The following is a 20,971-nucleotide window of genomic DNA, read 5'->3' as shown; positions in this document are numbered from 1 at the left end:
TTAATGAAATTTGGTTACACCTTGAATGACGATTAGCTAAACTTTAAGTTAAGTGAAAAGGTTTAATCTTCAACACAACTGGATTTCATCTGAAAAATTGTCAGTGCCTCTGGAGTTTGGCAATTTCGTCAGGGTTATGATGTCGAAGTCAACCACCAAGGGATACCTGCCGGATTTTCATATTTTTCCGCACTCATCTATTTTACCCTGAGTATGAGGTGATTTTTTTTCCAGCATGAGCGATTTATTTAGAGTCATGGACCGTGATAGTTCATCAAAACTCTGATTGTCATTCTCTTTTGACATATAATAACACTAGATAAATATCTTTGAATCGACAGCGATATCAACCAGCCGCATGTCGGTATATGGGCTCCGGGATATCTAAATTACGATGTAAAATAATGTTGTTCCGTTAGGGAAGAATGCTCTCACTCACGATCATGACAGGGGAAACACTTCCTCGGTTCTTTCGCTGTTCCTCTGTGGAAACTGACCTTGGAATGGATTACAGAAAGAATCTTCTAGTGAACTGTGCAAATGATATTGGGCCTCTTTTGAAAGTAGAAAGCAGCGGACTGGAAAAATATTGGGCTAACAATGGACTGCCCGTAGAGAGTTGAGTTGAAATGGGCATAAGCAATCAATTGAAAACATTACGAGGAAACCATCATTGTAGCGGCCCTCGGAGGATAACTCGTGTCATCAGTCGTCACGTACCATTGAAGTTCACGAAGTGAAGGATAAGGTAGTTAGAGGTTATCAAGGGATGACTTAGCTCCATTAGATCGGATCTGATACAAAAAATGTCTGGCGTTTGGATCAGAAGGGAAGCAAAACATTACGAGAAGACAAATCACCCATCTTGCGAGTTGAAGGTTCCAGTGCTGCATTCCCGGAAGAAAGCAGTTGAAGAAGCGTTCCCCGGTAGATTCTATTGACGCTTGGTAAACTTTCATGAGACTCTTCTTGTTGATGAGCAGAAATTCGAAGATTTGGATAATCATTTGCATGAGCCGTCATGAAAAAACATTAAATCGGGCAAAAAAATCTTGTGCGGGAAAAATTTTTACGAACATAAATCCAGAAAATGCAAAATGCGGAAACACTAAATACGGATAATTTTTACATTATCCTAACAGGGAATGAATCGGGACCCCAAAAAATAAACGCTTAATGCGGAAAAATATTAAATGCTAAGACGATAAATCCGGATCCGGCAGTATTTGTTCATTTACGCTAAAAAATATGTTTTGATTTATAGATAACAGCTAATTTATTCATTTCATTGCTTTTCCCTAGCATCCTAGATAAACCTCTTTTTTTGCCATGTAAAAATGGAACTAAGTTATTTAAAGACATTATGTGCATGAGGAAATTTTGTTTTTTTTTTCACAATAAACTAAAATTTAGACTTTATTTGACGACACTCCAAGAATTTATTCACCGCAAAACTTTGCCTCTTATAAATATACTTACTTTTATTCATCATGCTCTTTGTCTTCATCTGATGTTGCATCTTATTTGCTTTTGAAATACCGTGAAATAAAATGTGATCATTAAACATGGAGAACACAGCTATTGCTGCTCGAATAAAATCATTTTAATCCTTCCAATGCATCATGTTTCACAATTATGAATTATTTATACAGTAAACTCTCGATTATACGAAGCAGGATTTTACGAAGTTTTCGATTATACGAAGTGATATGGCGGTCCCGGCGAAAAGCCTATGGTAAATACATGGCACTATTCGATTATACGAAGTTTCGATTATACGAAATGTTTTGAATTTACGAACCTCGGATCGGTCCCCAGGAGCGAAAGGCATTCGTTTATACGAACTATGGCGAAATATTTGTCAACACAACTAGTTACGCCGGCGTAAGTAGCTAAAAAAATCAGCGCTTCCAACTGTGGTTCATCAAAAGTGTGAAATCGTAAATGATAGTGCAACTTTGGAGAGAAAGGGTTCACCTTAAACCTCACGGTGGGAATTTAGGGGAAGTAGGAGTTCAGTAAAATATCGCGACTGACATAATGCCCCTATTTACGTGCCTATTCGTAAACATCGCATCGACAATACTTCGTAGTTTAACATGTCAGGAAGGTCGCGCGGGGTATTTCGTACACTCCTAATTAAACCTTTGCACTGCTGTGAACGTACCTGGTACGCTGTGACGTACTTCGAAGACTACTTGACTGCTTTTCGCCGAAGCACTTCGAAGGGTCCTTAATCCGGGACCCTTTCCTCGACGAGCTAACCCTCCCTAGCTCCTCTCTTCGACCCTCCGAGCGGGTCAGGCATTCAAGTGCATCTCTGAACCGTGTTTCTGCGACGAGAAATAACGATTTTGTTAACTTTACTAAAATGGCTAAGTTAATAAAATTGTCATTTTTCATCTCAGAAACACGGTTCAAAGACGTACTCCATTATAATCACGAATTGCCGGAAATCGGCCGGATTCCCTTTGATATCGCATCATGAGGATGTTCTCGTGGTTGGTAATTGATACAACTAGCGTACTAGTAATTCTACTGCTTTAATATCACGGCTATGGTTGATTTGTTACGTTATACCTTCAGCAAGCTGCAGCGGATAAAATCGCGGATGAGATTAGAGGCTTAAAAGATAATTTGAAAAATTATTGGAAAAAGCACAGCGCGCAACATCAAACGATTATATTGCCCATGACTATGATCTCCGGGCTTGCGACAATGGGACGCCGGTACCCGCGACGGAAGAAGCCGGCCGGCACTAGTCAGAATAGCAGTGACGACGAAGATGAAAGTGAAGAAGTAATTTCACCAAATAAAAAAGAAGTACACGCTCCCATCCAAACATTAAGATATTTTGATCTGGCTAACAAGTTAGGTCCCCAATTTCATTCCCATTTATGCAAGTGAGAAACCATGGTGGAAGCGGCGATGGAGAAGGGCAAAAAGAAAAAAAAACAGATTTTTTTAGCAATATCTTTTCGTGTTTATAACAGCCTTCCTGAATAAACAACTAAAATATCTTAAGTATTGGGCTCTATTAACCACCAACTTATTTTTCAGGCTACTCGTAATGAAGACGCAAATAACTCTAACCATTTACTTTCTTCTCGCGCGTCTCCCCGTTTTCCCATGTCGAGGGAACTTTCTTCCCAACGTTTTTGTTTACTTCCTCCCGCGGCCTTCTACTGATCTTGCCGACACCCACCTTACGCAACCTAAATCCCTCCTTCCCCAGCATTTCCCATTCACTCCCTCCCTAAGGCTACGGAGCATTGAGTGCGTCGTAGAAAAATACGCCCCCCAAACGTAAACTGAGGCAGAGCTGAAGGACCTTTCCCCACCCTTCTTTCTCCTGCCCCTTCACCACTCTTTATGCTGACTACACCTCTTTCCTCAGGCAATCCCCATCCCACTCTTATTCACCCCACCCACTGGGAACGTTCCCCGATTGTGGAGAAGGGCATGGTTCATATTTACCGGCAACGGGGGTAAGTTTTTAACCGGAGAGAGGCTGAAGAAGTATCTTCCACTATCGGGGAAATGGTGCCGCGCTTATAATTGTCTCTCTTCTTCTCTGCTGAGGTTTCAATTGAAATTATTTTCTTTGCTCTTTCCACACTATATTTTTTTACGATTATGGCGCGACTATTTTTTAGTGCTGAAGCTAAGAAAATCTTTTCTCTTTGTCAATGATCCTTTGCATAACTTTCACTACGGCGGAGAAAGGAACACGAAAACTAAATGAGGTGAAGGTAAAAATTTTTGCGTGACATTTTCGAGAATTCACGCAAGTGAACCAATACTTCACACACGTTGAGAGATTATGAAACATCTCTTGTAGGAAAACAATCAATGCGGATAATAAAGATTCTCTATTTATTTCTCCGATAATGGAAGATGTTTCTATTGTCGTTTTCCGGTTGGAAATTTGCTCCTGTTGGCATAAAAGAAGAGAGAAATACTATATGAACATAGCACTTCACACCCGGTATGAAGAATATGGTCGTGATGAAGAATAAAGTCTTTCATAGCAACATCTGCAAAGATGATGGAGCACAGTATCTGGACGGAGAACTTAAATAGAATTTACTTCAAATATTCGCCAGAAGATATCCTAAGTAATTTATGCTCGTAACTGAATCTCAATGAAAATAACTAATTGAAAATATAGCACACTCAGCTGAAGATACGGAGTTACTCGAAATATTAACTTACGAAGGTTATTTTGGAAACGGGTGAAGGCCCTCGTTTTTCTTTTTTCTTTCTCGTCACTGAGCAATAGAGGGCGACATAAGTGGCGGTTAGGCCGGCTGCCGCTAAAATTCCGTGGGTGCTGGAAACAAATATCTATCTAACGCGTACTTAATAGCTGTTATTCGCTCGTAACCACAAATTTATAACATTAAATTCTTATAATAAACTTTGCAATACATTATTTGATTACGTTTTCTAAACTGGTCGGGAATTTCTTAAGCGATCGTTGATGTTGAAGTATGAACGAGAAATGAGAATTTTATGGTGGTATAATTATTTCACGATCTTTCAAAGCATAAATGGATAACAAAAAGCCTTTTCTATGAATAATACCGAGAATAACCACCAAAAACATTTAAATAAGACCCCTAAAGACGAAAAAGGGCGGTAGAAACAAAAGCGAACATTTTTTTCGTGACTTACGAAAAAGGTTTGAATTTACGAAACTCGATTTTACGAAGTGCCAATTTTCCGGTCCCACTGACTTCGTAAAATCAAGAGTTTACTGTATATGCTATGTATGCATGTTATATTTTACATCTTAATTGCATGTGTAATATTTGTGCACACCTTGCACCTCATTAACTATGTTGTATTTTACAAATAACATGACTTTAGCTTTCACCCAGTAGGTTTTCACAGATTTTTCACGCCCCCCTCCTTGTGTGGGCATTTTCCTGCACTGGCTTTTTTTACTGAAGGATACTACACCCTTATCCTCATGTTTTTTCCCACAAACATATATCTTTCTTACATAAAATTTTCACATATAGTCATTTATATTTTTGACAACTCACAAATAGTGTATATTGTATATTCTTTGCATTGTAAACGTTTGTCTACCATTTTTCAATATGTTAGCATTGACGCTATTGAGGGGCTAGGTGGAAGAGGGGACTTCTTAGTCTCAACCTCGACCGAATAAAGGCATTTTATTATTATTATTATTATGTTTTAACATTTTTAAGCTTTCAAAATAATTATATTGCTCCTCTAAATACAGTAGATTCCATTTAATGGGTCCACCAGTTACTTGCCGCTTAATTAGGGCAGATCTTGAAGAACAGAACCCGATAGAGGAATATCCCAGAGTATTCTCTGCTTAATTGGGACAGCATGTCGCTTTATTATTGGGCCATGAGCCGGCAACATAGACTCCATAATCGCGACGAAATTAAAATTTTTTGTTTTCAGAATACTACCGTATAAGCGTGTGTGAGAGGCGCACCCCTATTTTGAGCATCGGAGCTATGAAGAAAAAAATTTTGGGGCATTTTTTTTATACTATCGCGCGGTGTTGCAGACGTACGCCTGGAATTTCGACAGTTATCGAACTTTCCTCTTTCAATATTTACTGAGAGAAATTTTCATAATTGCGGCGGTAATAGCGGCATAAGAGGGAGTAGAAAGAGTTCCGATCCTCTCTTCGCATACGCCGTTGCTCTACGACGCTTGTCCTATTCTCGAATATTTTGTTTAAATGCTCTCGCAGGAGTATTGCAATAGAATTGCAGCCGTGGAAAATTTTAAGGCAAAACACGACAGGCACATAGCATGATCCTTCCCAAGAGCTTGGAGAACAATCAGGGCAATCTCAGCGCCGTAGGATAATAACCACGTCGCAGATTTAACGGAGCCACACTCGGCCCTCCATCAGCCAATGCCTCTGCCGTTTTTTTTCCTTTCGCAGACCCCACAGGAAAATAGGAAAACATCAAGTTACAGGGGTACAATGGAAACGTGTTTCATCCCTAACCCGTCTCACCAACTGACCTTTCGATCGATTTCCCAGTTTATGGAGGCCAAATGCTAGGTGAGTCATCTACTGAGCCCGAAGATATCTCGATAGCTTTCAATAATTGTAAGACACGCACGAGGTTGAAAAAAAGAAAGAGATCTAACGCGACGCATATTGGACAGAATTTAAGTATTTAAGCTCTAACTGTTAGACACGAAGATTTATAGTTACAACAAGGCTACTAATATTCAAAATAGTCCTAACAGCACAATTTCGGAAGAAACAAGCGTAGCATAAGCGCATTCAAACAAGACGAGACGGACTGGAAACTTTAGGCAACGCAAACTGCGTATATCACATTGCTGCGCCTTCGCCCCATCGCTTTGAAGGCAACGACGTCACATGCAAGATCGGACGTGTTCTTCCCGTGCTCCATTCGCTCATAGACTCGTTGCTTGAAATACGGAGGGGAGGGAGCACGCTCCTTCCCCTCCGTATTTCGTTGCTTGCTTCGAAGCGGGAGGGATCGTGCTCCTTACCCTTGAACTCTCCTTCCACGCTCTTCACTTATAAGCATTTCTGATTTCCTCCATCCACAATTTAGTCCAACAATGAACACACTCATTGGAATTTTTTAAAGCGCAGGTTTTGACACCAATATAATTTTCCGTTACATTCATCCTCATATTAGCATCTGAAGATGATTTTTGGAAAATCAGGTCCTCAGCATAATGGAAATTACTCGGCAAGTTAGATATTGACTATTAACCAGGTATGTCCTTCAAAAATACGCGTTTATCTACATTTGATAACCGATTACTACATGCAGTATAAATGCCGCGGGATGCCCACTCGTGGCAGTAAATTTAGCGTGCCCTCCAGAGCGAAAAACCCCGTGCGATCTTTTCCATGTTCACCTCTGGGGTACCGTCGTGACAGCATGATGCTTACAAGAAAAGCAAACAGGAGCATTTTAAAAATACGTCACTTAGGGAGAAACTCCCCTGCCTGCCGCTTGTTTTTGACTTAGGATTACAGATGACTCACACTGAAAACCAAGGCTACTCAGTTCCCCATAGACTTGCAACCAGTGAAGGGAAGGGGGGAAGATAAGAAGTTTGTGTAAAAGGCGCACCCTCATTTTCGGCTGCAATTTCTGGGAAAAAAGGTGCGCCTCTTACACGCGCTTATACGGTATTCTTTTATATTTTTCCCCTTTGATTTGCTCTTATTTTCACAAATGTTCCTATTCTTTCCCTATTTTAAAAGCTCTTGTTGTTATACTATCCGCAAGAGGATAGGACTTTTCTTTAATAGGACACAATAAAAGAAATTCATACGAGAAAAATATTTTTAACTAAATTGTGATAATTCTTAAAAATGATACTAAATTAACTAAACTCGCTGATTTATTAATCAAATTGATGGATTAATAAACTTATATTGCATTATAAACATTCTTTAGTCTTCTTTCTATCATTTCAACGTTTGTTTATACAGGATAGTTCGCCTCATTGGGGCAAAGTGCACACGTCCCGGTACGTCCCAATTAACCGGAATCTACTGTAGTGCTATAATTATGAAAATCTAAGGACGAGGTACACTCGTCATTGCGCGGTTTGGCATCGAAATTTTGTGAAGAGCTAGACTCATCATTACAGTCCAAGGGGTTAAAGATATCATTGCTTAAATTTTTAAAGATTGTTTTCTTATCTTTATTGCCACAGTGGGTTCGGGGGTCCCAGGGCGGGCCCTGCTAAGGATACGCTCTCGAGGACCGGGAACCAAGACTCTTAATAGTCTCAGAGACTTATACATCCGTGCCTCTCGAGAGGGGGAGGACAGAGGAAGGAAAAAGGAAGTGAGGCATCGCCGCAATGAGAGACCGACGACACCTCCAGGGAAAGGATGGGGGAGGAAGGGAGGGGACGAGGAGTCCCGCACCGTCACAAAGGCGGGCGGGCCCTACTAACAGCGAAACCAAGCTTACGCAATTAATATTCTAACGACCTTGGAGGATCATTCTATGAGGAAGAATGACCCGACGATCAGATCGTTAGATCTTTATTGCCACAGTGAAAAATATCATTAGTGACTCACCGTTTCAGGTCCATCGACAAAGTTGAACTTGTCTGGGTGAAAACCATTTTCGAACGCGGCCATCGAACCTTTGCATTGCTCCTTGAACATTTTGAAATCAGTCAGTTTGTCCAGGCATGATGAGCACACAGTCTGGGGATAGCCATCCGAGCGCGTCACCTGTAAGAGGCACAAGACGGGACGTAATAAAAACTATACCATCGTCCGTAGGCAAACGTACTTGCATGGGGTGACCAAAAAACAAAAAAGGGTAGTTTCCTTCATGGAAAAAAACTAAATACATTGATTGAGATTCCTTACCCACCATTATTGTATTCATAATACATATACAAATTATTTGGTTTTAGAAAACTTAGTTTAGACAATTGGCAATGGCCAATTTTATCCTCATTTGAAAAAGGCCAGATTGGCACCCATGCGATGCCACTCCACGTGACATCACAGGGACCTAGTTTCTGTACGAGTAGATAGGAGTTTTACATTGTCTGAGATTACCAATGCATGCATGAGGCATAGAGCTCAAAGAAACATCTCTTAATCATCACACGTTAAAAATACCTAATTTCGAAAATTTTCCTTCTTTTGATAGGGGAATAATAATCCTTATTTAAGACAAGCGCTACCAGCTAGCAGGGTACTCAACTACCTGCTAGCAGCCCGCGTCGCATCAGTGCTCAAGCCTCGCCCCAAGGTCACCTCACGTGCCGACAGCTGGAACCAGAAATATGTCTCACAGACTTTTCCCATCATTCCTACCAAGCCGTCGCGTTTTCACACACTTGAAATTTTTCACTTTTCGTTTAGTCGTGAAAAAATGATATTGTCAATTAAAAATCTAAAAGCATGAAATGCATACTCCGGGAGCAATAATCTTTCGATTTATGCAATAAAAAAATAATAGGAAACAACCCTATTATTGGAAACTTGGTCAAGTTCAGCACATACACAAAAACAAATATGGGTCAATCCATTTCAAATCACCCAGGCAAGGTTGCTCGACATTTTTAAATTTCCTGATTTTTTTCTCACTTGTTGCCTACAAGTAGACAATCACAAAACCCTATTCGAGAAAAAATTCACAAGCCATACTTTTCTTTGGCAGCCATTTTTAAAAGGGCGACCGGGCAAATTTTGATGAAAAACGTGGTTTGCGTGAAGTTTAATTTCGAAGCTATTTTAAAAGATATCAGAATAATTTAAAAACCAATGTGTTTAGCAGGAAATTAATTTTAGGAAACCATTTTTACAAATTTTCTATCATAAAAAACACTTAGTCAAAATCTTTCCGTAAAACCTCAGAAAAAATTTGTCAATACTAACTTCTTAAATTCATAAATTTTTATGAAGGAGATGAGACTAACCAATAAAATTTTTTTCTATGCTGAATACTTAAAGAGCTACTTGCAGCACAATTTTTAGCGCTGATAATGCCCTCATTTTTTTCTAGAGCTCGTCAAACAATGCCAAAAGCTTCCTAACGTCGATGTTCACAGGTCAATATCTAAAAATGGATTGAATTTAATTATTCTTAAAACTTTTAAAATATCTTTGAAATTAATCTTTACGCAAACCAAGTTTTTCATCAAAATTTGCCTGGCCACCCTTTTAAAAATGTCTGTCAAAGAAAAAGTATGGCTTGTAAATTTTTTTATAGCGTTTTGTGAAGACTGTCTACTTGTAGGCAACAAGTGATAAAAAAATCAGGAAAATTAAAAATGTTGAGCGACAAATTTTATCCGAATTGGGCGATTTGAAATGGAATGACATCCATATGCAACAAGAAAAGTACATTAATAATACATAATTATATTTTTTTACTTGTCCAGAGATCTGTAGGTTGTGCTCAAAATACAAAAATAGGACACACTAATTTAGATACACAATCGATAAAAATTAAATTGCAATATATAAATTATATGTTACAAATACAGAAGATCATTAACCGAATAAAATAGATTTTTTTTCAGAAACTTCAGTAGTTTCTTCTTAACCTTTTCCCTACAGTACACGTATACATACGTGTGGACGTTTCCTGACCTGGGGGGCTATGCCTGAGTTTTCACTCGCATGCGAATGAGTGGTAACTAAGGGGTCACGTGACCTTTTCTCGTACTACGAGTGAATTTGGTATGCTCGAATCGGGGGAGTGAGCTCGCACGTACGAAATTTCACTCCCTCACTCAAACCCAGTGAAAACCTTTTTCGAAGTACGAGAAATCAACAAACATGGCGATGGGACTATTGCGACTGCAAGTAATAGAAGATATAGAAGAGGAAGAGGAAGAGATGCGGCGAGTTCCTCGTGCAATGCGGGAACGGAAGTCGCCCTTTTATTTAGACGACTATAAATTCATTAAATTATATCGTCTAACTAAAGAGGTGACCACGGAGCTGATAACTAGTTTAACTCCATATTTGAGGGCCCCTTCGCGATCGTCCGCTTTAACCATTGAAATGAAGGTTATTATCATTTATTAATGCTAATTTTGTCATATTGATGCATTATACCTAATTATTTGCTAGTAATAATACTAGTTTTGACAGCGAAAATAGTGAAATAAGTGAAGTGAATGTGAAATAAACACCGCCATCAAGACTGAAATTCAGGGTTTATTTTGTTTTATCTTGCCGTGTAATTTTAAAATTTTTTCATATGCTGGAAATTTTCTGGTATCCAAGATAATCACGTTAAGTTTCGTACCTCGGCCTGTTGACATTTTTCGTATTTACTATTTAAATACCTGTAAATTATCGTCTTTTTACGAGGCGTGTTTGGTTTTTCACAAATGCTTCACTTACATCCATCATCCTAAGTATTTTCAATAAGAATTTAGTGAAGCAGATTCGCATAAAATGTATTAAAAATGGAAAAATTGCTCGCCATCAGAGTGGAAATGAAAAGTAGAACACATATCGCTGAAAAAATTTGTAATTTGGTAGAATATGATAACCTTTGGTAATTAAATAGGTTTTGGCAGCACTTAGATTCTTCGCCGGTGGTCCATATCAGGGATATGTTGGGGGTGATGAATTTACAAATATGGACCAATCGTCGGTGAGTAGGTGCATTAGTGAAGTAGCCGCAGCAATCACCACCTATTTGATGCCACGATGGATTACCCTCGACCTTTCCCCAGAATCTGTGGCGGAGCTGAGGCAACAGTAAGTGTTTATTACATATGTTAATGGATGCTATTAACAATATGAACTACCTTTTGAAAATTTTAGTTGTATCTCAACATATCAAATTAACCACTTTTTCAACTAAACTTATGTTGATGATATTTAATGCTCCTATGCTTTAACGAGATCAAGGTATTTCCAGTTTACTTTTTTGTTGAATCATAATTACCCTGTGGCATGAAACAATTAGAAAATTCATTCCAATTTCTCACAGATCAAGTGCATATCTGAGAGTCAACTAGAATATTTCAGTAGGGTATTCCTTACCTAGTTCTCTTTTGTTTTCCTAATAAATTCATTCATTACTTTTTCAGATTCATAAATGTGGGTTTTACTAATTGAATTTCATTTCCAGATTTTTTGCCAAGTATGGGTTTCCTGGGTGCATAGGGGCCATTGATTGCACCCATGTGGCGATTATTGCCCCTCCAGTGAACCATCCACAATACATGGAGAGGCACTACTTAAATCATAAACGGTTCCATTCCATTAATGTTCAACTGGTAAGGTACCCTTTCTGCATGAATGTGATCTCTTGTTTACAAGCATATTCACTACATGGGAACTGTTTTCCTCCTTATAGGTTTGTGATTCATCAATGAGGATAACGAATGTCAATGCCAGATATCCAGGGGCGACCCATGACAGCTTTATATACACAAACTCTAATTTAAGGCAGGGGTTGCTGGCAATGCAGAGGGGACTCAACACTAATGCATGGCTAATAGGTAGGTAAAGTGTCAGTTAGCTGGCCCTAAATAACCTAAAATAGCCATTAGAAGTTACATTAATGAAAACTCTGAAAGAATTTAGTTATTAAAAAACTGTATCTTTCTTGAAGAATAGGTTATAATATTCTCATATCCTAATAACTCTCACATTTAGCTGGATTTCACTATTTCTTTGAGAGCTCTACCCAGTGATGGTTTCACTAAAACGTTTATACCAGTGCCTTGTGAATTTTTGAGCCCATGGAAAGGTTCATTGCTTTGCAGATTGCAACATATCATTCTTTTATCTTTAATCTTTGTGGTAGTTTCAAAAAACCTTCATCGAATCATCCATAAAAAAATTGTCATTTCAAATCCATCTGCTGCATATCTCAATTCCAAAGATAGGGTTCCCAAAGTTTGAAGTCCTTCATGTGCACCTACTTAGCAATTTCTCACCATCTTTTACATTTTGTATGGCATATTACCAATCTTACTTGTCTAATCTATGGTATGTGTCTCCAAAATTGATTTTCGCACAACATTCATCAGCAACAAATGCCAATAAAGCTTCTTGACTCTCATGAAACTACAACATATGATTATTTTCCCACTCAAGACTTTTGGAAAATAGATTTTCTCTCCTTTTCCACACCAATTTTCTCATTTTCCCATTTGATCACTTATTCTTTAGCATTACTAATATTTCCCTCACTTCCTTTTCTGGTGATTTTCCTATTTCTTTTTCTTTCCTTCATCAACATCTAGATTGTCAAGTGGCTGGTGCATTGCGTCACCTCTTGTTTCCCTTTTAATTTCTCACAAACAATTACTTTCCTACCTGTCCCAGACAAGTTTTAGGATCACTCAACTTATATCCACCCTCACTTTACCCAGTCATATTCGTTTTTCTTTCTTAGTTACTCTATACCTTTTCTTTTGATACCTAGTTGTACACCACACACAAAATATTCTTAGATACCATATCAGGTTGAATTCCTGTTCACACTTAACCTGCAAAGGATTCTGTTTATCAAGTTTGAAGAATAAAAATTTTTGTTCATCGAGTTCAAACAACAGCCAAATAGGAATATCATTATATTCAGTCAATTCAGTAATGAAATGATTACAATAGTAGTTCATAGTTTTAGGCACTAATATTCAACATGAATGTAATTTTTTTATAGGAGACAGTGGATACCCCCTGGAGACATGCCTTCTGACCCCAGTGCCTGGCAATGTCGAATTAAACTCCCCAGAAGACAGGTTCAACCGCAGTCTATGTAGAGCTAGAAGAATTGTGGAGCAGTGCAATGGACTACTGAAGGCAAGGTGGCGATGTCTTCTAAAGCACAGAGTCCTTCACTACATGCCAGAAAAGGCCAGCAGCATAATAAACTCATGCTGTGTCCTACACAATATGTGCCTGGCACGAGATGTTCCTCCACCTCAAGAAGCAAAAGTGTTACAAGGTGAAGAGGGAGATGACCACCAGAATATTTTGCAAAATAGGGCCCAAAATATGCGTCCAGCAGGGAGAATGTTGCGTGAGCGCATAATTAGGCAATTTTTTACTAATAATTAACTATACTTGTCTTTTTACTACCTGGTAAATGGGAATTAAGTAAAATAAAATAAATTTTTTGAAATTATTTATTTTTTAATTGAGATAGTATCTCCTCAGCTAATGTAATTAATCTCCCTCCAAGCCTTTCCATGCCTTCCACCTTCCTCCTCTCCAACTGTACCCTTTCCTCCTCCAACTCCATCTTCCTCCTTTTGATGGCTACTTTTTCTTCTTCTAATGCAATTCCCCTCTCTTCTGCCAACATCCTTCTCTTCTCCAGCACCATCTTCTCCCTCTCCACCTCGATCAACTGCTCTGCTGCCATCTTTTTAACTGGTTGCGTTGTTGAATCTAGGTTGTAAACAAATAGCAATTACTTTCATAGATTTCATCATTAACAAAAAAGGCATGGTGCTAATTAAATCAATCGTGATGTGTTTCACTGATTAATAGAGTGGATGAATCTTGTTAGAGTTAAGTCTTGACAGTATTTAACATCATCATTATAACAACTTGTAATGGAATATATCTTATCCTTGATAACGATGGCAGACCAAGCCATCTAAATGATGAAGTTGACAATTCTAACTTAAGTGTCAGACTGAGAAGAATTCACTCAAGCATAAGGCATTTAGGCAAACTATGCATTGATGTATGATAATTATGATCAAAATTCATTCCTATGAATTGAGGTTCCATGGACACTATATTAAGTAAGCCATTTTTAACGACAAATGAACTTGAATACCCTTGTATAAATGAGTCATGAAGAGTATTTCTCTATGAAGAGTATTTTTGGGTGTCATGATCTAATTACAAGGAGATGAAAAATTTTAGCTGATAAACTCACTCTCTTGTCTCATCTTCCTCTGTGGTGTATCCTTGGCTCCTATACTCTCCACTGTCGGTAGAGTGATGGTTCTGAGTGCGGTGGGTGTGGGTAAATTGGGTGTTGGTTCAGGGACAATGGAGTCAGGGTCTGTTTCAGAGGGGCAAGGAATTGAAATATTAGGGGCAGCTGAGATAGTGGTGGATGGTGAAGTTGGGGTAATGGGAGTTGTGTACATGTGGATGGTCGATGTTGAAGCAGAGGATGGGTTATGTTGAGGTAAGTAAATTAGGTCTCCTATTTCTTCCCCCTATGAAAGGAAATAAAGTTGATACAAAAAAGGCAGGAATATTTTAGAAATCCAAAATTACCATTCAACAGGAATTATTTAATGGTATAGCATGACAGCAGTCTCAACGTTCCTTACCAAAACCATCACTCTACTCTCGCAAGTGTTTTGGTGCCCCAAGACAGCATTACTCCCTATCAGGGCATACACTCTTTTGTGAAAATCTTGCAGCTCTTCCTCAGCAGGAGGGCCACCTCCAGTTCTCTTGCCCTCTAAGGCAAGAGCTGCAACTTTTCCCTTTGTGGCCGTCTTTAAATCATGCCAACACTGAAAAATAAGATTTGTAAAATGTAAATATGCTTTCAATATGAAATAGCAAGCATAGACATTCTCTGAATAGTACTATGGCTGTTTTTCTATTTCCATCACAAAACTAAATGTTATTTGACCCTTGGAAATGATTAAAGGAGCAAGGATACATGTTAACATTCGTCCCACTATTACAATGGAGCATGGAAGTGTGCTCATTGAGGTAACCTGTATTAATCTGCCATTAAGCGCTTTAAAAAAGACTGCAATGAACATGGAAACTCAGTTGACTTAACACATACTACATTATTAAATTAACGAACCACTTCAATATTAAGCCCCCATTGGATTCTTAACCCCCATTGAAACGTGGCTGAATTTTAGTCCTGAGTAATATCATGAAAATCATCAAAAGATTTCCATCCCACATATATCACAGTATAACCATGTATGCAGATAGCTCACAACCTAAAAACGCTAAAATTGCTTGTTATAGACTGAGAATTACCAATGAAAGCTCTATTGTGGATGACATGTAATATAAATGGTCAAATAACTCAATTCCCATTCATAGATCACAGAAAGTTTCTTATAATGTGAATATTACTTGCTACTGGTATTTCTCACAGATATTTTGAGTGGGTACACAAAGGTAAATTCAATCATCACAAATAATATATGAGGTATTTCGACCAAAAGTCACATTTAAGGGAGGTAAGTTAATGAATTATTCATGGATTTTAATGATAAATTAAATTGGATACTTCTTTACATGCAATATTTCAAGTCACACAATTGATCAGGAAGGATGATTACACCAAGAGGAATTTAAATAAGAATAATTTTAAGGGGTCTTCCAAATTTTGCTGTTGACTTACATGTAAGAAACTAAATACAGTTGAACATTTACCATCAAGTTCAAGTACTTTCATGTAAACGTTATTGCTGAAAACAAGAAAAGCAGCTTCAAAATCCATCATCATACAGTTTGAAGTAGTAGTAATTACTTTGAAGTCATCTGCTCATTAAACTCACACTTCACTCATTGAGCATTAGCACTGATTCCCAGTTTTATCTAAGTTTTGCTACGGGAAATAACTATGCTACTTATGGCAACACATAATAGATACCACGATCGGCCTTCTTAAGGTTTTCCGTTTATTTTTGATTGAACCAAACAATTTGTTTTGCTTTCGACGTCGGCAATAATCGCATCGAAACTGAAAATGTCAACAATCGCATGCACACACGTCCCTCCACTACTTTAATTCGGTATTATATATTCAGCATAATTGAAAATAAATAAAAATTGATAACTGTGACTGTGGACCTAATTCCTAGATAATCATCAGCCCACCCTTAATCGAAATGTATTAAGTACAGCTCGTATTAAAACGCACGCAAAAAAACTAATGATACAAAACTACATCAGTCACACACTTAAAAAGATCGTCATACAATCTCACATCCTATACTGCGGGCCGTTTTTTTTTACTTTGAGAATAATCACGCTATACTACATATATCTACAACAAGAACGTCATGCACTCACCTTCCGCCACTCTTTCCATGATTTGCGTACTCCGCACGCATTCAGCTTTACCGCTGCTTCCTCCCACAGTCTTACAGCATCCTTCGCTCCTTGTGGAGTGGAAAACTTTCCTTTAGCAAGATCTTTATTCGCTGAAATATGAAGTTGGAAACATTAATATCAACATTAATGCGATAACTTATTTTCTAGGTAAGGCACAGCATGTTAATTACCTTCAATGAACTCCAGCAGCATTTCCTTCTGCTCCTTATTTACTTTCGACATGGCTGGTTCACTTCCAAAATGTCCTAGGCGAATGTGTAAATGCATTCGGCGTACTTGTTGAGTGTCATTAGCAACGCAGTTGTTGAATTCCCGGGAATTCCCACAGAAAGGTGGGTGATGATTGGTTGCACGCTATCCGGAAGCTGTATCCTACCGCCCCTACCGTTACCCTTCCGGCGTTGCCACGTCTTGAAACAAGAATCTCCCCTTCCTCTCAGCCTGTTGACACGTTGACATAAACAAATCATTTCTCCCTCGCACCACTCTCCTCGAAGATGATTCGGGCATACCGAATTCCACCTTGAACACTCGTAGTGCGAGATCAGTCGTGCGAGTGTATTCGCATACGAGATATTTCGAACGGACTCGAGCATAGGCCCCCTGGGAGACCACGGGCGTATATGTACGTGTGAGATTTTCCTGGTCAAGAAAACGAAACCCGTATACATACGTTTTCTAGCTCTCCCCCTTTCAGGACGATCGTGGGTTTAGGTCGCCTTTGTCTCGGGACCCAACGCTTCGGGGTTTAGGATTAACCCTCCGAATCCAGGAGCAGGTACCCGGACGCTTCATCTTTTACAACCCCTCTCAGCGGTAAGGGACAGCGGTCATACAATTGTTTATAGAGTCAATTTTTGAAATAAATATTTGTTCATTTCTCAAGAAATATAAACTAAGAATTGAATTGTTTGTCTTTTGAGCAGCGTTTAGAATTTTTAAACAAAATTCTACAACAAATATTAACTTATATCTCGAGTTATGTATAAACATCAACATGGAAATTGTTGCTGCGTTAAATGCTTTGATAATGGCCTTAGAACTTCGTTTAAAATTTGACAATGCTCAGATAAAAATGAGGAATTATATTCTATGTCTGTAATTTACGTGCAAGCAACAATAATCCATTTGCTAAATACATACATATAAGCAATACGTAAGTTGACCGCGAACCAATGCCGCAGGTATGGTCGTAAACCCGGAAAGGAGGGAGCACAACTACTCTCGGAGTCCGAGATAATGCGGAGTCCCACCGTGGAGGGGTCGAAAAAGGTTCAGCGAGACCCTTCTTAACGAATGCCCTCCAAAAATGCTCTGTACCACGAGAAAGAAGAGTCTCTTGGGGCTCGGTACAGCAGGCAAGCTAAGACGAAAACTCCGCGGTCTCGAAAGGGTTAAAGACCAAGGTCCCACTCTCATTTTTCACCTCTGGAGGCAACCCATTAAAAATCTTCACGCCTATGTGTTTAGGACCTAGGGCAGTATTTTGAGTCCTGATAAAGTTTTGATCCAGGTCTTTACAAGTTCTATTGTTGTGGCCGTGGTAGTGGTCATTCGATGTGTACTATGAAGAATGTTATTTTTAACATGCATGTTAAAGACATAGATATACGGAGTGTCCCATTTATCTTGACCACCCGAAATAACTTTTTGTCCAGATGCAAATTCAAAAATGTGTCAAGCAAATGTTCTTAACCCCTTCCCTGATTCGGACGAGATATCTCGTCCTAAGAAGACGCGCAAAAACTGACGCGGCCGAGTTAACTCGTCCTATGTCAAGTTGGCTTCTTCTTTCGTGATCTGGACGAGATATCTCGTCCCCTTATTAGAAGTACGTAGTTTTGCCGTGAGAGTGCATACGTGTCTTCACAATGCATGATATCCGGCAAACTTCTACGTTTTTTCGAGGTCCAAAAGAGGGGAAAAATCTATTATTTCTCGTAATGTTTATGTTTCTAAACCTATTGTGTATCGAGATGTGATAAATGAACAAAGAAACAATGCGTTTTATAAATAACTGCGATGACTTTTCGCAGAGTTTTTATCAATCGTTGGAACAGCCGAAGTGAGTCGGCAGACAAGTGCCGTCTTGCTATTCTGAAGGTCGCGCGTTCGAATCTTGCTATCGGAAAGGATGTTGCATTATCTTTATTCCGTGAATAAATTAATTTGAAACATTTTATAAACACTACTAAGCAAAACTATCATTACTTACTCTTCAGTGTAGTCGACGGGACCTCGTAAATAAATTACTTCCAAGCTGCTATTCCAAAGGTCGCGTGTTCGAAAGCCATTTTGTCAACTACGTAACAGTAGTCGGGAACTTTCTGATAATGTTCTTTTTCAGCAATATGGTTTCAAAATCTTCGCACCGAAAATCAACTTGCTCAGTGATGTTTTATTGTCTTTTTTCTTTATAATGACAAACTATATCTTTGTTTTTTAGTTTTCCGTTTGTTATTTAGCTACAAATACAACTGATTATTATTTCATTTCTGTAAGTTCGTCAATATTTGTGACCGTGCATAGATTTGACATAGAACCTTCGGCTATTCAGCTATTTCTCCCTTCCAGGGAAGACATATTTTCTATCTCCCAACCCCCTTGTTTATCCATCCCTTCTCTTCATCCATTGTTCTCTCCCCTCCGCCTTTCCTTTTACGCACTGTCGCCGCCGCCCTTTCATCCTTTTCATCCTCCTCCCTCCCGATCTCCCTTTCATGCAACCACTGCACCCTCATCGGTTTTTCCTTACTGCCCTCCACTTTCCCTTTTTACAGCCGCACATGACAAAAAACACTCTTTCTCGCCATTTTTCCCTTCCCAATGCCTCTGACCCTCATGTTTTGGTTTCTTTGCCTCTGTCCTTTTACCACTATCTGTTTTGGGTTACTTACACTCCCATTCCATAAAATTCTAGTGTCAGTTCTATGGAGTCTTTTGGAGTGTTCACAGCTAACATTTATTTCCTCTGCGAATTACTGTACAAAGAGCTAGATTCGGCATAAAAACTTTTGTTCTCTGCGAGTCCAGCACTGGATACGTCTGGTCAACAATCATTTATACCGGGAAAGGCACTACTCTTGACAAAGACTGAAAGCAAGCCAATGTCCTCCCAAGTGGTATTGTCACTGATGAAACCACTGATGATTTGAAAAAGGGTATTGCGTCACGACAGACAATTTTTATACCTCTCCACAACTAGCCGAGGAACTAGTTTCTATTCTTGTGATACTTATGGAACTGTGTGCAGAACAGGAAAGGGGATGCCAGAGGGGCTGAAGAAGAAAAAAATGAAGAAAGGAGATGTGGCAGCTTTCCCTAAAGGAAAAATTTTGGTTCTTCCCTGGAAGGACAAAAAGGAAGTAACGTTACTCTCTACAGTTCACAACAGGGAAATGAGAGAGGTGCAGAAAAGGGGGGCAGTGGTTATGAAACCAAAGGTAGTCATCAATTACAATGAGGAAATGCGGGGTGTTGACAGGGTAGATCAGCATTTGGCTGACTATCCAATCCCAAGAAAAAGAGGGAAAAAATATTGTAAAAAATTATTTTTTCATTTGATGGAAATTTGCTTATGGAATTCATATGTTTTATGTCGAAAAACAGGTGGTGATAAAACACATTTGCAATACAGGCTGGACCTAATAGATAAAATGATTGAACTGTACTTCCCAAGTGTTCCCTCCCCTAAGGCAGGTAGGCCACCTGCAAAATGCCCATCCCCTCCGAATTACCGAGAGGCATTTCCCAGACATAATCCCACCCACGGAAAATAAGTCAAACCCAACTCGGAAGTGTGCCGTGTGCTCCCGAAAGCGAGATGCGCGTGGAAAAATGGTGAGGAGGGAGAGTCGCAATTTTTGCCCTGACTGTAATGTGGGTGTTTCAAAGTATACCACACAAAAATAGACTTTTAGTTTATATAATATTTTACCGTTTCAAATTTGGAGTTTATATTAATATTTTTCTAACTCCATCGTCTGTTTTTATAGTGAGTAATTTTTGTGACTATATTTATTGTGAAATATTTTACTTGATTTTTATGCTAGAATACATGAAATTTTTTAAAAAGTGATATAATAAGAGTCAATTTTAAAATAAATGACTTCGTAAAACACTTAAATGAATGTTTTTTATTTAATATCTACCTGAAAATAATTAAAAAACGTAATAAAATAATATGACATTTTTTGTGATATTTGTTGAGAAATATCCGTCAGTGAAGGGGTTAAGCCGTCAGGGGGACATTAATCAGCATGATTGCCTTGCTTGTAGCTTTGTTATTTACAAAGATATGAACAACGGTATGTCTTTTTTAAATGGCACCCTATATTTTTTATTCCGCAATTCATTTCCTCTCCGAAAGACTTATTAAAAAATGTAGCACAGTAACCA

General features: G+C 38.7%; 1 protein-coding gene and 1 long non-coding RNA gene across 4 annotated transcripts in view; one reads left to right on the top strand and one right to left on the bottom strand.

The window, feature by feature from the left end:
• Positions 1-17,254, bottom strand: part of LOC124167497 (zinc finger protein 205-like) — a 127,987-nt gene extending 110,733 nt beyond the window's left edge. For all 3 annotated transcript variants that reach the window (XM_046545423.1, XM_046545424.1, XM_046545425.1), the window contains exons 1-6: positions 16,744-17,254; positions 16,532-16,662; positions 14,809-14,997; positions 14,403-14,691; positions 13,734-13,903; positions 8,093-8,251 (exon numbers count right to left, since the gene is read on the bottom strand). In XM_046545423.1, the coding sequence (XP_046401379.1) occupies positions 8,093-8,251; positions 13,734-13,903; positions 14,403-14,691; positions 14,809-14,997; positions 16,532-16,662; positions 16,744-16,840 (1,035 nt within the window). In that variant the 5' untranslated portion in view covers positions 16,841-17,254. The remainder of the gene's footprint in view (positions 1-8,092; positions 8,252-13,733; positions 13,904-14,402; positions 14,692-14,808; positions 14,998-16,531; positions 16,663-16,743) is intronic.
• On the top strand, positions 11,610-12,499 carry LOC124167498. Its single transcript, XR_006866698.1, has 2 exons — positions 11,610-11,778; positions 11,859-12,499. It is a non-coding gene; the product is annotated as an uncharacterized LOC124167498 (long non-coding RNA).
• Positions 17,255-20,971: the final 3,717 nt, after the last annotated feature.

Source organism: Ischnura elegans, chromosome 11, assembly GCF_921293095.1.
Source record: "Ischnura elegans chromosome 11, ioIscEleg1.1, whole genome shotgun sequence".
In the NCBI taxonomy this organism is placed as follows: Eukaryota; Metazoa; Arthropoda; class Insecta; order Odonata; family Coenagrionidae; genus Ischnura; species Ischnura elegans.
Note: the sequence above shows the minus strand (reverse complement) of the source record. Positions and strands in the feature narration are given on the sequence as shown.